We start from the raw sequence: 16,247 nt of genomic DNA, 5'->3' as shown, positions 1-16,247 counted from the left end.
TGGATTCTAGCGCGCCGCAAAAAGCTGGAACGACGGCACAAGCTTTGATATGCAAGTGTGAAGACCGCTTCAAAAGGGTAGATCGGAGATGATAATGACGGCAGCCAGCCTGATGTACGAGCTTATCGCGATTAGATTTATGCCTGGCCCGCCGGGCAGCAGCCTGAGGTGCCTGGGCGCCCGACCTCTTCTGATTACTCAGCGTAGATGCCTGAGGCGCTGAATCGACAGCTCCATCTCTACTCAGGCCCTTCAAGTGGTCCATGAGACACTATGATTATTTACAAGTCAGGCTGAGCCCAGTAAGAAGATTCAATATATCTGATCGTTGATGGTAAGAGTCCCCATGTTCTCTCATATTGACGAGGGGAAGCAAGCAAGCCAAGGTAAAGGCAGCAGCTCCGGTAGGGAGAACATGAGCTCGGATACTGGGAGAACGGTGGGGGATGTAAAATAATATTCATGATATGTTCTAACGGAGCCAAGGTATAGTCCTCCAATTTGAGGCAGGTAAGATACTTTTCACAGAAGAATAATGACTCCAATAACTCCAAGTCCAGATTTCCAAGATCAAGTATGCCGGGGTAAACATGCAAGATTCGATTCGTTGAACGGTCCAGTTTAAGCAGTGAACAGGGAATCCTCCTGTTGGTTGTTAGCAGCTGTTTCGAACAGATCAAGATAACTGCATGGGAAATCAAAGCAGCTCTCACCTCTCTCAGGTACTCGCCCGCATCGGCCTGACGGAAGACCACGATACCGGTGGGTTCGAGCTTCTTGGCCTCAGCGGTAGACCGCGCAGTGACACCGAAGCCGAGGGGCTCGTCATTCATACTGTAAACGATAACTCCGCTGTGCTCAGGGCAGTCCTCACTCCAGCGAGCGGCATGAGCTTTGAGTACACTACCATTGATTCAACATTAGCACGTGCGTAGGATCGCATGCAAGAATCGGTCGAGTAACTCACTTTCCACCGTACAAGAAGGGCATCTCTCCATTTGCCTTGATCCAGACCTTGTAACGACTGTGAGGGGCAATGATGGAGAGCGCGGTGATGTGGAGTCTGAACTTCATTGTCTTCGTGAATTTGCCCTGTGTCATATGAGTAACTGCTCGTCTTCTAAGCCCCATTCAGAAGACTTTGTTCCACTCACAATGATGGTACCTGCTGACAGCAGGTTGGCGCGGGGAATACTCGTGGCATAGTTTGCCAGTCGAAGAGGAAGATAGAAAACCTATGAAGGAATAGTTAGATGTGTCGTCGCAGCCGGAGGATTTTCGAATTTTTATTCTGTGCACATACACGAGATCCTTGGAGACGGAAGACATGACGCTCGGTCTGGTCACCCTCGGGAGGCGCAATCAAATTGTTCAAGGACCGACCAGTGTAGTTGGCGAGCTTGGAGAAAAGCCTAAGCAACTTATGTTAGCAATTCTGTCGTTCATGCACATATCTGGAAACCGAGGGCAAATCTTCGCTGACTCACACTTTGGCTTCTTCCTCTGTCAATTCACGCATCTTGAGTTTTCTGAATAATGTCTCGAAACAAAAGCTATTCCTGAATCACGTTCAAAATTCGTGGAAGCCGGCGATAATCTCAATCAGAAAAAAAGATGGGCGGTGAGAGTATGTCCGGCAAATAAAAAGCTTGGCACGAAATTTTGGGATTGGTCCGCCTTCCGCCCGCAAGCCATCTCAATCTTCAACAACAACCAATTCACCAATTCAACGGTAAAAATGGCTCGCGGACCGAGTGCGAAACGGAGGCGCTTGAGCCCTCCGGCAGACGGCAAAGCGTCGCGAAATGCTGAGCTGTACAGCGGCGCTGACGAATGGGACGCGGAGCAAGACTACGAGCGTCGCCCGCGCAAGGCGAGCAAAAAAGACAACGAGCGCACTCGACTGCCTATCAAGACCTCCGAAGGCGTTGTTCACGCAGTCGAAGATGTTGAGGAAGCCGGAGATGAGACTGATAGTTTCTTGGGTACCGACGATGACGAGATGGAGGACGGATCGGAAGGTGAAGACAGTGAAGAGGAGGAGGAAATTGAGAAAAAGCCGAAGATTCCTGTGAAGGTCCAAATTCTTCAAGCAAAGGAGGACCTAGCTCGTATCGCCACGTCAATCAACGAAGATCCCGAGGAGAACATCGCTCTTTTTAAGACCATGGCCGATATGGTGGACAAGGAGGGCGCCCCTGTGACGGTCCGAAAATTGGCTTTGGCTGCGCAGGCTGCAGTCTACAAGGATGTCATTCCAGGATATCGCATTCGTCCTCTGAGTGAAGAAGATATGCAAGGGAAGCACTCAAAAGAAGTACGCAAGCTGCGCAATTTCGAGCAGTCATTGGTTTCTGGGTACAAGAACTACGTCCAGAAGCTGGCCACGCTCTCAAAGCCTGGACGAGCCAATGCGGACACCGATCCTGGCTTGAAAAGTCTTGCTATCAGCTGTGCGTGCACTTTGCTACAGGCCGTTCCCCATTTCAACTTCCGCAGCGAGCTGGTTAAGATTCTCGTCAACCGTCTTGCCAGAAAGCAGGTGGACGGTGATTTTGTCAAGTGCCGGGAAACGATGGAAGAGATTTTCACCAAGGATAACGACGGAGTTGTCTCTCTGGAGGCAGTGCGACTTCTTTCAAAGATGATGAAGGCACGGGAGTTCAACATTAATGAGAGCGTCCTCAATACCTTCCTGCACCTCCGCCTTCTTGGCGAGTTTTCAAGGAAGGCATCGCGAGACAGGGTGGACCGCGAAGAGCCCGAGGATGAAAAGACATTTGGAAAGAAGCAAAAGCAGAAGCGCGAGTTCAGGACCAAACGAGAACGCAAGGTCATGAAGGAGCGCAAGATCGTCGAGAAAGACATGAAGGTCGCTGATGCCTTGGTCTCTCACGAGGAGAGGGACAAGAACCAGGCCGAGACTCTGAAGCTTGTGTTTGGTGTCTACTTCCGCATTCTGAAGCAGCGAATTCCTAATCTCATGGGTCCCGTACTTGAGGGTCTCGCCAAATACGCTCATTTGATTAATCAGGACTTCTTCGGAGACCTTTTGGAGGCGATGAAAGACCTCATTGGCCACGCTGAGCGTGATGAGCTCGATCAAGCCGACGAAGATGTCTCTGAAGATGAGGAGGATGAAGAGGAAAACGAAGATGAACTTCACAAGGCCGAACCCACAAAACGGGACGCTCGCCGTGAGACCCTTCTTTGCACAATCACAGCCTTTGCCCTGCTCGAAGGCCAAGATGCCAGCAAAGCTGCCAGCACCTTACACTTGGATTTAAGTTTCTTCATCAAGCATCTTTACCGCTCACTCTACGCTCTGTCTATGAATCCGGACGTGGAGTACAACCCTAATACTTCACTCCGTCTTCCCGACCCCAACTCCGCCGAAGAGCAGGCGGCCGCCCAGCTGAAGGCCAACAACAAGGTCAACTTCCAAACACCAATGGTCCTGCTGCTTCGTTGCCTCCAGTCAGCCTTACTGTCTCGAGCTCACGGCACACCTCCCCCGGTTCGTTTGGCTACTTTTTCCAAGCGTCTGATGACGACATCTCTCCAACTTCCCGAGAAATCAGCCATTGCAACTCTTTCGTTGATGAACCAAGTCACCAAGCATCATGCCCGCCGAATTTCATCGCTATGGCACTCGGATGAGCGCAAGGGGGACGGTGTCTTCAATGCATACGCTACGGACGTGGAGGCCACGAACGTTTATGCGGGCTCGGTATGGGAAGGAGAGCTGTTGCGCCATCACTACTGTCCCCAGGTGAGGGAATCAGTAATTGACATTGAAAAGATGATGACCGGAACTGGTGTAAAATAGCGACAACAATTGTGCTTATGTATAGATTTGACGATGTTTCATCCCGAGGCCGGCTGCCGAGCCGGTCTGTCACTACTTAGAGCCGCCAATATGCTATGGACATATAAAATAAAAATCTTCTTCCATTTTCAATCTCCAATGTTGTTGCTATCCACTGGTTATGGCAAAATTCCACATGGCAGTAACTCGTAAGGTCTGCATGTGTAAGACACGAGCATTCTATTATTACCGCGAGTCATACATGTATGCTCCAACGTTGCAGTGATGAACACAAAAATCCTGCCCCACAGGTGCATTGCGCCTGCTGCCTTCCAGACATTGAAAATGAGAAAAAATCCCAAAGAGGCGTTGCCTACATATCAAAATTTCGAATCCTTTTCAAAAGAGGAAAAAGAGCGCGAATGGCACAAGCAGCTCTCCGCCTAAGACTTGCTATCGCATTGACTCCTGTCAACCGAATGCTAATCCTGTTTCCTGTTGTCATGCGCTTTGGGAACCCGTCGCTGATGTAGATCCTCAGTCGATTGGTCAGCCGAAGGGATTTGTTGAATGGTTTCGGGCAAGTTGGAGTCAGTAGGGTGCCAACTGGAAGAAAACGACCCTCCGTATGTGCGATTGGGCACCGGCGGAGGATCTCGGCTAGGAATGAAAGACGCAGAATTACTTCTCGTTCGCTCAGCATAGGGATACGGTGTTTCAGGCAGATCAGGCAGATCTGTCAGGTCAGGCAGGTCAGGTAGGTCAGGAAGATTAGGCAGAGAAGCCATACCTGGAGCATAAATTGGGCTTGATGGTTCTGTTAAGGATTCATTCCTCACCTCCGTGTATTGCGACTGGCTCTCGCTCGTGGATGAGACCCCAAGCGCCCAAAGACTGTGTTCTGTATCGAAGCTCGTGTTGCTTTCTGGTGGCAGAGGCACGGATGACGTGTAGGTACGCTCGCTATGATCACGCTGCTCATCTCGCAAAAATCGCGCTCTCCAGGAGAACTTGCCTGCAGAATGACTTGAGCCAATGCTGTCAGTGTCACGCCGACCCGAAACCAGGGGATTGAGGCGTTTAGGCTCTTCGGCGCTGCTGGCTCTGCTCCGGGGCTGACTGAAGCTGCCTGGGGCGCTGGCTATTGGCGGAGAACCTTCCTTTCGACCTTTGAACGATAAGCTGCGAGGAAAGATCGAGCCTGTCTTCTTTGTGGGCGGACGACTCTTCGCATTTTTATGCGATGGCAAAACACCAGTCATCGAACGCGGGAGTGGGGACAGTCGAGATATCGAAACCTGACGTGAATCAGAGCTGAGACCGCTACGTTCGCTCGAGAAAGAACTGAATTTGGTAGGGGGCGAAGAGAGCCTCATTTGTTCCTTTTGGAGCTGCGCAATATCGTTTTCCATCTTCGTGAGCTTCTTCTCGCAAGTGTCCATGAACTTAGAAAGATTGGCAGGACTGTCTCGATATCGATCACTCATGGCATCGGTCTTCTCGATAAGCTGCATCACAGTCTTTTTGAGTGGTTCAATATCCTCTCTGTCTGCCATGGCTAGCCTCTCTTCCAGATGTTTCACTCGTTGGGTTGTCTTAGCGAGATCGAGCTCTGCACTTAGCCTCGACTTCCGAATTCCCTCCGAGATCACCGCCACTCTGGAGATAAGCTCGGCATTTGTACGCTTGATGTCTTCAACTTCCACAGCTCTGTGGTCAAGCTGATTTTGTTTCCAGGTCGATAGCTCTGAGACGTTCATACTCAGCTTGCTGATCTTCATATCTGTCTGCCGCTGAACGGCTTTGACCACTTTGGCGACCTCAGCAGCATACGGACTAAGTTCCCCAGTCTCTTGTGATTTCGGGCTTGCAAGCGATGTTTCAATCCCTGGGGTTACTTGCGACAGCGTATTTGGGGCTGATGACTCCTCAGAGCGTGGAAGATAAGCTGGATGTATGAGCCCCGGGGTTGGCGAAAGGGTTGAGGGTGGGGAGCTCTCAACCCAGGATCTTGGAAGATATTTGACCCTGCCAGAGCCCCCAGTGAGATCTCTAAGCTTTGGTGGCAATTCTTCGGTTGATGGATAGTCAGCTGGGGAAATTTTACTGATGACCGGTGATTTCTCCGGACCAGAGACTTCAAGATTTGAGGGAGACGTGGGGATTTTGGACTTGGGCCGTGCGGTTGGATCGACGACAGTCGTTTTATCACTACTACCAACATTCTTTCTGGTTCCAGTAACTGGCAAGAGCGTTGGGAGTCTGCTGGATGCAGTGCTGTGCTGCAAGCGGGTAGTCGCAGTCACTGCAGGTGTGGTAGAAGGTCCGGAAGCCGTGATATTGGCGACATCCTGCTTTTCGGAAGATGATGGGCGGGGCAGTGGAGGAGCTCTCTTGTCACAGTTGACTGCTTCCTTGTGAAGATCCTTGAAACTGAGCTTTGATTTGATCGCGTCCAGGCGAGATCGTTTCTTTCCCTCCGTGGGCGGTGCACTCTCAACAGGCATCTTCGGCGGGGCAGCCTCTGGTATCGAACGCTTCTGCGAGCGAGAGAAGGGAAGAGACTTAGGAGGAATTTCACTCTCACTATTGCCATGGTAGCGTCTCTGGGGCGGCTTAGGCATGGGGATGGCCAGTTCTTTATCATAATCAAGACAAGATCCTACACGCGGTGCCATGGGTTTGCCGTCTGGGCTTAATGGGTCTGGACCTGCTATAGCATAACACAGCTATATGTTAGTGACCGCAGCATCATTGAGAAGATAAGCAAGCTTTGTGTTTTCGAGTCTTTGTGTGTCCAGAAAATGAAATGAGACATGTGGCCGACGTCTCAACACGAGATTGTGCGTACCTGTGATTTTTCGAGGCAACTTGCTGGTGTCGACGCGATGTGCTTTCATCTCTGTGAATGCATTACCACGAACCAAGCCTGGATTTGGTCTGCCTATCGTAACTGCAGCCGGCTTATGTCGGGAGCTAGCTGTACTGCCCCGTATGCGGGTAGGTTGTTGATTCTCAAAGCGAGTTGAGACGTCAGGCTTGAGTAGGTGGTTGGACCTAGGCGTGTCGACTCGTTTGTTGGTCATGCTGGACATCATTCCTCCAGACGTGCGAAGAAATAAGCATAGGTTGGAAAAGGCTCAGTGAAGTTTGAGACGTAGATTAGTTTTTGGAAGTGGAAAAAAGGACGCATCAGATCAGTGATGATAGAAAATGGGATAAGTTTGGGAGCGGACGCGAAGATGCAAACACAAATGCAGGGAGTCCAGAAGGGGAAGAGCACACTCTAAATGGTCCTTGTGAAACAAGTTAGATTAACCGGAACACTTTTTTTGGAAACCGCAGTCCGTTACTTTCAACAAGACAGGTGCAATGAGGTATAATGTGATGGAGTCTTTCGAGGGTACACACTTCTATCAGTCAAGCACCTATTTGGACAAACGTGGTGAAGAAGACATAGGAAATTCATTATCTTAAAACTAAAAAGAAATCACATGCGCAGGGAGCAGTTTCAATCGAGGGAACTGAATCTCGAACAACACATGTTTAGAACCAACAATAAGGAAAATCGTAAACAATACAGGGGAATCAATAGTGGAGAGAAGATCAAACACTCAAGCGTTCCATCATCTATCAGTCCAACAGGATCGCATAGTTCTGAGATCAACATCGACAAGGACCAGGTGGGGCATGCCGATCAAATGGCACGATCATTGAAAGAAGATGAGTGCAAAGATAGGTACCGCAGCAATGGTAATCCAGAACAGGGCCCTGATCAAAACAAAATTAGTAAAATGTGTCTGGTCGAGGACATATTTTCATGGAGGTATCAGAGGGGAAAGCCTTCAGACACACAAGCCAAGAAAGCGAGCCCGATGACACGATTTGCTCGGTCATACAAGCACGAATCTATTGACCAGCCTTGCCGCTGCGACGGCGGAAAGGGGAGAAGATGGTGCCAAAGAAACCCACGAAGACGGTTCGTAGGAACGCCTTAAGCCAATTGTCCGACGGACTATTTAGAGAAACAGCTGCCACTGACCGATTTTGGCTCGTAGGGCGAGCTTCTTCCTCATTGGCATTGCCGGTACTGTCGGGGTTGAGTTGATCACGAGCGTTCGAGCTGGATTCGGGAGCAGGCTCAGCATTTTCAGGCGCTTCGATTGTGGTGTTTGGCTTGGTGGCAACAGTGGCTGAATTATTCGGAGGTGACTGATCAAGTTTCTGCGTCGGGGCTTCACGATCAACGGCGGGGGCTATGAAAGTAAGATCAGTGTCCCATAAACGCAAGGAATGGCAGTGCAAAGTGAAAGAAAATGGATGCTTACAGGACTCGGATTGTTGGTGCACGGCAGGAGCCCCGTCCAGGTGGCTCTTGTCGAGCATCTGGGCAGAAGACGAATCGGCAGCAGTGATAGTCTCGGGCTTGGTCTCTGGCTTGCTGTGCAGTGCGGATGAGACACCAGCAGCAGCGGCAGCCACGGCCGCGGCAGCAGCTCCAGCACCAATTATTTCAGGCTGAAGGATGCCGTCACCTAGAGATTTTCCAGAGCCGTCACTAGCAGTCACAGGGTCATGCTCAGCTTCTTGCTCGTCTGAGTGGGCATCATCGGCAGGCTCTGCGGCATTCGCCTCAACACCCTCACCAGAAAACTCGGCAGTCTGCACATCAGCGGCGGCCTCAGCAACAGTGCCGGCAACGGGCTCAGCAACAGACTCGACAGATCGCTCTAGCTCAGGGGCAGAAATAGCAGTCTTCTCCTCAGCGACAGTCTCAGCGGCGGGCTCGGGAATAGGCTCAGCAGCCTTCTCCTCGACGGGCTCAGCAACAGCCTCAATAGATTGCTCTGGCTCAGCCGCCTTCTCCTCGGCGACAAGCTCGGCGACGGGCTCGGCAACAGGCTCAGCGGCGGGCTCAGCGGCCTTCTCCTCGGCGGGCTCAGCGGCCTTCTCCTCGGCGGGCTCAGCGACAGTCTCGGCAGTCTTCTCCTCGACAGACTCCTCTTCGACAGGCTCGACAGCCTTCTCGGCGACAGGCTCGGGAAGAGTCTCAGCAGCCTTCTCCTCGACAGGCTCGGCGATAGCTTCGATAGACTGTTCTGGCTCAGCAACAGTCTCGGCAGTGTTTTCTTCGACAGGCTGGGCGACAGCTTCGATAGACTGCTCTGGCTCAGCGGCGGGCTCGGCAACGGGCTCAGTAGCCTTCTCTTCAGCGACAGGCTCAGCGGCGGGCTCAGCGGCCTTCTCCTCAGCGGCAGGCTCAGCAACAGCCTCAGCGGCGGGCTCAGCAACAGTCTCGGCAGCCTTCTCCTCGACGGGCTCGGCAACAAGCTCAGCGGCGGGCTCAGCGGCCTTCTCCTCGGCGGGCTCAGCAACAGTCTCGGCAGCCTTCTCCTCGACAGGCTCAGCAACAGTCTCGGCAGCCTTCTCCTCGACGGGCTCGGCAACAAGCTCAGCGGCGGGCTCAGCGGCCTTCTCCTCGGCGGGCTCAGCAACAGTCTCGGCAGCCTTCTCCTCGACAGGCTCAGCAACAGTCTCGGCAGCCTTCTCCTCGACGGGCTCAGCAACAGTCTCGGCAGTCTTCTCCTCGACAGGCTCAGCGACAGTCTCGGCAGCCTTCTCCTCAGCGACAGTCTTAGCAACGGGCTCAGCGGCCTTCTCCTCGGCGGGCTCAGCAACAGGCTCAGCAGCCTTCTCCTCAGCGACAGGCTCAGCAACAGTCTCGGCAGCCTTAACCTCGACGGGCTCAGCAACGGGCTCAGCAACGGGCTCAGCAACGGGCTCAGCAACGGGCTCAGCAATGGGCTCAGCGGCGGGCTCAGCGACAGTCTCGGCAGTCTTCTCCTCGACCGGCTCAGCGACAGCCTTAGCGGCGGGCTTAGCGGCCTTCTCCTCGGCGGGCTCAGCAACGGTCTCAGCAGCCTTCTCCTCAGCGACAGGCTCAGCGACAGTCTCGGCAGTCTTCTCCTCGACCGGCTCAGCGACAGCCTTAGCGGCGGGCTCAGCGGCCTTCTCCTCGGCGGGCTCAGCAACAGTCTCGGCAGCCTTCTCCTCGACGGGCTCAGCAACAGTCTCGGCAGTCTTCTCCTCGACAGGCTCAGCGACAGTCTCGGCAGCCTTCTCCTCAGCGACAGTCTTAGCAACGGTCTCAGCAGCCTTCTCCTCAGCGACAGGCTCAGCGACAGTCTCGGCAGCCTTCTCCTCAGCGACAGTCTTAGCAACGGGCTCAGCGGCCTTCTCCTCGGCGGGCTCAGCAACAGTCTCGGCAGCCTTCTCCTCGACGGGCTCAGCAACAGTCTCGGCAGTCTTCTCCTCGACAGGCTCAGCGACAGTCTCGGCAGCCTTCTCCTCAGCGACAGTCTTAGCAACAGGCTCAGCAGCCTTCTCCTCAGCGACAGGCTCAGCAACAGTCTCGGCAGTCTTCTCCTCGACAGGCTCAGCAACAGTCTCGGCAGCCTTAACCTCGACGGGCTCAGCAACGGGCTCAGCAACGGGCTCAGCAGCCTTCTCCTCAGCGACAGGCTCAGCGACAGTCTCGGCAGTCTTCTCCTCGACCGGCTCAGCGACAGCCTCAGCAACAGACTCAGCGGCCTTAGCCTCGACAGGCTCAGCGACAGTCTCGGCAGCCTTCTCCTCGACGGGCTCGGCAACAGGCTCAGCAGCCTTCTCCTCAGCGACAGGCTCAGCAACAGTCTCGGCAGCCTTAACCTCGACGGGCTCAGCAACGGGCTCAGCAACGGGCTCAGCAACGGGCTCAGCAACGGGCTCAGCAACGGGCTCAGCAACGGGCTCAGCAATGGGCTCAGCGGCGGGCTCAGCAACAGTCTCGGCAGCCTTCTCCTCGACAGGCTCAGCAACAGTCTCGGCAGCCTTCTCCTCGACGGGCTCAGCAACAGTCTCGGCAGTCTTCTCCTCGACCGGCTCAGCGACAGCCTCAGCAACAGACTCAGCGGCCTTAGCCTCGACGGGCTCAGCAACAGTCTCGGCAGCCTTCTCCTCAGCGACAGTCTCAGCGGCGGGCTCAGCGGCCTTCTCCTCAGCGGCAGGCTCAGCAACAGCCTCAGCGGCGGGCTCAGCGACAGTCTCGGCAGTCTTCTCCTCGACGGGCTCGGCAACAGGCTCAGCGACAGTCTCAACAGCGGGCTCAACAACAGTCTCGGCAGCCTTCTCCTCAGCGACAGTCTCAACAGCGGGCTCGGCAACAGGCTCGGCCTCGGTCACTGCTTGTTCAGATTGAGGGCATCGACAATAGAGGATTCTGTCTCTTGAGCCGGGGTCTCCTCAGCCACAACGGCAGCATAGGAAATGGGTTCGGCTTCGGTGACCTTCTCGCCTGCCGCTTCAGGAATCGATTTCGTCACAGGTTCCGCGGGAACCTCTTCTTTGGTCTTCTCGGCGTCATCAAACGATGCTGGAGTGGAAGCTTCAACAGCGGTCTCGCTCACCGGCTCCTCAGTAGAACTTTCTTGAGGGACAGCAACCTCGATAGCCGAAGTGACAGTGACTGGCTCCTTGGCCTGGTGTTGATTTTGGGTCTCCTCGGCGACCGCAGGTTGCTCAACACCCGGCTCGGTGCCTGAGGGCTCCTCCACCTTCTCTTCACCGATGGAAGTTTTCAATGCTTCTTCGACAGCCTCGAGGCGGGTTCTTGAGCCTTTGTTGTCTCGAGAGTCTCCTCCTTGGCGGTCTTCTCAGTCGACTCAGTCGTATGTTGCTCAGCAGAGGACGGCTCCTCGGCGCTAACATCAGGAGCCATTGACTCTTCAGCCTTTGGCTCCTCCACTTTCTCCTCCTGAGCAGGCTCAAGGGTGGCCGCGTCAGATGCAGACCCCTCCATTGTGGCAGGCTCGGTGGCAAAAGACTCCTCGTCGACATTCTTTGTGATTGATTCAGCGGCAACGGCTTCCTCCGTCTGGTTCTGAACAGGCTCGGGGCTTTCGGAAGGCTCAGCGGGGGCTTCTTTGGAATCGATGACAATCGACTCGGTGGCAGGCTCTGGATCGGAAGTGTCCTTTGTTGGGTCTGCGGCGACGTCGTCTTCAGTGGGAATCTCAATGGGAGCCTCGGGAGTCACCTGCACTTCCGCCGGCTCGTCGCCGTTTGTCTGATGAGAGAGGTCCCCCTCAGTGGATGTTGCGGTAGGTGCGAAAACGTCCTCCTTCTCATCGGTTGTCGCTTGAGCCTCATCCTTGGTCGCTGGTGTTTCTGTGGGCTCGGAGGAATTGACTTCATCAACCGCCGGCTTGATCTCGGTGTCATCATCTGTAGCCGGGGCTGCTTCCCCGTCAACGGCGTCTTCCTTGGCTTCGGTTGTTTCAGCAGTCTCAGCAGAAGTGCTGGCGGCAGTGGCATCCATGCTCTCCTGCTTCTTTTGCTGCTTCTTCTTGTTTTTCTTGGCCTTCTTCTTCTGTGCAGCGGTCAAGGGCACCTCAGGCTGGGCCGAGTCCTGGGCAGTTGTGTCTGAGGTCTCGGTGGTCTCGATGTCGGCAGACTTTTCATCCACGATAACGGGGGTCGCTGATTGAACGGACTCCACCGAAAGAGGCTCCTTGGGGAGATGCTCCTCCGAGACTATTTAGTTTGTTAGTTGGGTTCCCCCACCACGAGAAAGAATTTTTCCCCGAATCCAGACTCACCACTCTGTGTCGCCGCAGTTGCCATAGTTATAGGTCGTTAAGTCGTAACGGTCGTAATAGAATGAGGGGAAAGCAGGAGAGAGAGGGGTTGAAGTAAATATTGAGGGGAACAAAGATTACAGATTCGCAATTTGACCAGCAAAGCAGAGCAAGATCCAATGGATGAGCTATACAAAGGGCTTTTGAATGCAGACAAGGGCAGAAAGACAAAGATGAGGCTGAAAATGAGATTGAGGGCCCTGATATTGAGGGACGAGGATTTGCAAGAGCGTTGATTAGAGGGTTGAAGAGAGGAAGAGGGGGAGGGGGACAGGAAAAAAAACCAGGAGAAAATTGGAGAGGAGCTAGGACCACATGGGAGGACAACAATGAGACTCCGCGGGTACGGGATGGGCTGGCTCACACCCGACGGCTACTGCATGACACTGGGACAAGGTTGATTTTTCTCATTTTCTAATGGCTCGAGACCTCTCCTTTCAAAATAGAGAGATTGGAGCAACGATGGCTTTCTTTGTCCGAATGGACATCTCATGGTCAGCATCGCTGTCTCGTGGGGTTCAGTATTGAATTCTTTGCAGTGTTTTGGACTCTTTTGGAACATGGTGATCGTACCACCGTACCGCCATCTGCATATCCGCCATGTCCAGCATAATCACCTTTGCATACAACAGAGCACTGGACTTTCGGGCCAATGTAATCCAGGGAAAACAACCAGCACGGAAGCTCTCCTAGACAAAAGAGAAAAACGAGTCATAAGTGGAGCCAGTTGTCACAGTGACCAGCTCGTGCTAGCCCCCGATGGCTTTTCAGAAATTCAGTGCCAGTCGCGGTTCGTTGTTGACTGGGTCATATGAGAATTTCGGGTTGTCCTCGGGCGCGCCTCGCTCTGTGCTCTCTGCTTCCTCGGTCGTGCATTAGGCCCGACTGATTAGGTGGAAAAGGATCTTGAAAGTGAAGCCGTTTCCAAGACGCCCAATCGCCACGAAGCGATTGGGCCCACACGGCGGTGTCGTAACATGCGGTGAGGCCGCTCGTCCGCCGAGGTTCTTTTGCAGTTCCCTTTTAGAGAACCATAATCATTCTCTCAATGACCCGTTAGGATCGATTGAGCAAGGGAGTCCTGAAGAGTGTAGTTCTAAGCAGTGAGTTTTGTCCCCATTGAAGGAGGAAAAAACTAAGCATATGCGAGGATCAGATGCATAGCTGCTCCTCAAAAGAGCCGGTGTTGGAGAGTCTTCAGACATGAATTACCGTGAAGATATTTCTCACCTCTTCGTTGAGATCTGGGATAAGAGTGAGTCTGGCACCTTGGAAGATGGTGCCTTTTGCAAGCCATCCATCCAAGTACCAAAGACCAGCAATCGGGACGGGAGAGGATCATCAGTTCGGATACCAAGTCAGCCAGTAGTGACTGTTATCGCATCACCACCAGGTGCGGGGGTCACGCAACTGGGATCATTCGGGAGACTACCACCGTGTGAATTGTACAACTCGCTGTCTGCCCGGTCGCACAACCTTTGCCAATCAGCCTGTGCTATACCACCATCACCGCTATCATCATTGTCAATACCAATAGACAACAGCATCCACAATTGGCTCGCGATGGAGTCGCAGAGAAAAAGAAAGAAAGTAAACAAAAAAGACCAAATCCACTAGACCCACCACGAAAAGGGCGCTAATCACTAGCGTCTGTAGACCGCCGTGGGCAGCTAATCAGTGGCCAATCAGATGCTGCAATGCAGGAGTGGTTTCTCTCCACCTGTCACGGATCACCTGCGAGAACAAGAATGGTGCATCATCAAAAAAAAGTTGTCACGATCTGGAGTTCTTGCGAGTGTTGTGAATACGAGAGATCCTTCATGACATATTCTGCTGGTGATTTCCCTCTAAAGGTCCAGCATTGACCTTAGTGAGCTGGAACCACAGAGGTCCAGGAACGCACCATCAAGAATCAGGATTCTCCAACGGGATACACAGAGTGCTGAGCCGTGGTACAGAGCAAAAAAAGCCAAGGGACTCCTCTCCAAGTTGATCTCCTCGTTGTCAAGAGAGAGAGAAAGAGATCACTCTTAGTTCGCAGACACAATATGTCGGTTGAAATGTGAAAGACTCGACGGCAGCTGAGGGGAAAATACAATCAAGCTAGACCGAGCAATAGTGGTGGATCCTGCATGTGATTTCCGATGATCATTGGCATGCATCAAAGGTTATCGAGGGAGTAATTTGCTGCCACTCAAGTGATGATCATTCCTGAGGCTAGCAACATCACGGGACTTTCCAGTATTGACTCGCATTTAATCGTATCATCACGGGATTCTGGTTGTTTGATCCATGTCATAGAATGTTTGTATACTCATCACGAGATGCTTGTTTGATCATCACGTGAGGGTAGAACGCGTCCAAGCTGTTTAATCAACAACAGCTTCTTCTCTCTTTCCTTGCACATCTCCTGAGCGATGATATAACGCTCACCTTGAGACTCAGCATCTCAGAAGCATCTTTCATACTTACAAAAGATGCGGAAGGACCTGCAGAAACTGCCATGAAGAAGGTTGAGAATCCCACCATATACTTATCTATCACGAGAATCAATCGAAAGGCCGACCCATATTCTGCAACAGGGCACGAAGTTGCCCAAGAATAATGTACCTTCCCGGGAAGCTGGGTCTTTCTGGTATCCCCGAATATCGCCCCTGGTGAAGGCTGGGGCAACGCAGAAGAAAGCCGGCTGGGAAAACCGGCTAGAGTCCCAAGCGTGAGTGATAGACCTTAGCTCTAGAGAAACCGCCTCGTGAAACGCTGACGTTTTATCATTATTGTCTGGCATAGGCTTGGAGCTGGCGGCTGCAATTCCAAGTGGATTGTGAGAATGCAATTCGAACATTGCACTCTCTGGGTTGAGCGATGCTTGCCCAGCACTCACCCGCTGCAAGTCGCGATATCGGCTCGCCGCATTATCCCAATTGACCGCCTCAAAAGGCTGCGGTAATCAATTATTGCAAAGAGCAATCGTGGAGATTGGCTTAAATCTCCTAATTGTGAGTCGCAAGGCACAACCCACAAAAGATGCACTGTTCGGGACCTTGACTGACCTATATTTCTATCGTTCATAGAAGCTTGGAGTTGTGGGCTGCAATTCCAAGTGGATTGTGAGAATGCAATTCGGGCATTTCACTATCTCGGTCGAGGGTGTCCTGCCCAGCAATCTTGCAACAGTTGGTCTTGAAAATGTTGATGGCAAACCTACCACACGGGATTATTGGTCCAGCGTAACTCGAATTCTTATGGAGTTTTTGCCACGAGCTATGGATTATTTACGAGTTGCTTCATGCTGCGTAACGAGATTTTTGTCAAGTGTGTGTATTGCATGTTTTACTTAAGGAAATCAACAAGCCCTCGACAGAACATGGGTACCTTGTCGTGCACATAATTCATGATGCCGTCAACGATATTCCGATGAACCTATAGATGCTCATAGCGAGTGGCTTTGAGATTCTCATGTTAGGCAAAACACATCTCGTGATAATATATCCTGCCTTTTTCTCGAGATGACTTCTGCAGAGACGTCATGTCCCCTACGCTCAATCACATTTCAGGTAGCCCAGGAGGATCTCAACGCAAGAACCCTTCCATTCACCCAAGGCATCACTATGTGCACCTTGGCATCGAGAGAGGATCAAGTGAGATACTTACTATGGTAAACACAAACTAAATACGGACGGAAAGTGTGCACGCATCCAGAAAAAAAAGTATATGGTGTGGTTAAATACTCGCATAGAGGCGAAACCGGATGGTAGGCTCAG

General features: G+C 52.6%; 4 protein-coding genes across 4 annotated transcripts; 1 reads left to right on the top strand and 3 right to left on the bottom strand.

The window, feature by feature from the left end:
• Positions 1 to 621: 621 nt before the first annotated feature.
• POX_d04982 (60S ribosome subunit biogenesis protein NIP7) lies at positions 622 to 1,519 on the bottom strand (the record flags this gene model as incomplete). The annotated part of the gene is made up of 6 exons (XM_050113836.1): positions 622 to 645; positions 714 to 903; positions 968 to 1,092; positions 1,155 to 1,235; positions 1,304 to 1,412; positions 1,488 to 1,519. The coding sequence occupies 6 exons, from the start codon at positions 1,517 to 1,519 to the stop codon at positions 622 to 624; spliced, it is 561 nt and encodes a 186-aa protein (XP_049968787.1).
• Positions 1,520 to 1,738: 219 nt separating this feature from the next.
• POX_d04981 (uncharacterized protein) lies at positions 1,739 to 3,829 on the top strand (the record flags this gene model as incomplete). The annotated part of the gene is made up of 1 exon (XM_050113835.1): positions 1,739 to 3,829. One exon carries the CDS (start codon positions 1,739 to 1,741, stop codon positions 3,827 to 3,829), a length of 2,091 nt encoding a protein of 696 aa, XP_049968786.1.
• A 461-nt stretch (positions 3,830 to 4,290) lies between these two features.
• POX_d04980 (uncharacterized protein) lies at positions 4,291 to 6,432 on the bottom strand (the record flags this gene model as incomplete). The annotated part of the gene is made up of 1 exon (XM_050113834.1): positions 4,291 to 6,432. One exon carries the CDS (start codon positions 6,430 to 6,432, stop codon positions 4,291 to 4,293), a length of 2,142 nt encoding a protein of 713 aa, XP_049968785.1.
• A 1,285-nt stretch (positions 6,433 to 7,717) lies between these two features.
• POX_d04979 (uncharacterized protein) lies at positions 7,718 to 12,469 on the bottom strand (the record flags this gene model as incomplete). Its single annotated transcript, XM_050113833.1, has 5 exons — positions 7,718 to 8,064; positions 8,137 to 11,020; positions 11,056 to 11,455; positions 11,509 to 12,379; positions 12,445 to 12,469. The coding sequence occupies 5 exons, from the start codon at positions 12,467 to 12,469 to the stop codon at positions 7,718 to 7,720; spliced, it is 4,527 nt and encodes a 1,508-aa protein (XP_049968784.1).
• Positions 12,470 to 16,247: the final 3,778 nt, after the last annotated feature.

This window comes from Penicillium oxalicum, chromosome IV (genome assembly GCF_001723175.1).
Source record: "Penicillium oxalicum strain HP7-1 chromosome IV, whole genome shotgun sequence".
Taxonomy (NCBI): Eukaryota; Fungi; Ascomycota; class Eurotiomycetes; order Eurotiales; family Aspergillaceae; genus Penicillium; species Penicillium oxalicum.
Note: the sequence above shows the minus strand (reverse complement) of the source record. Positions and strands in the feature narration are given on the sequence as shown.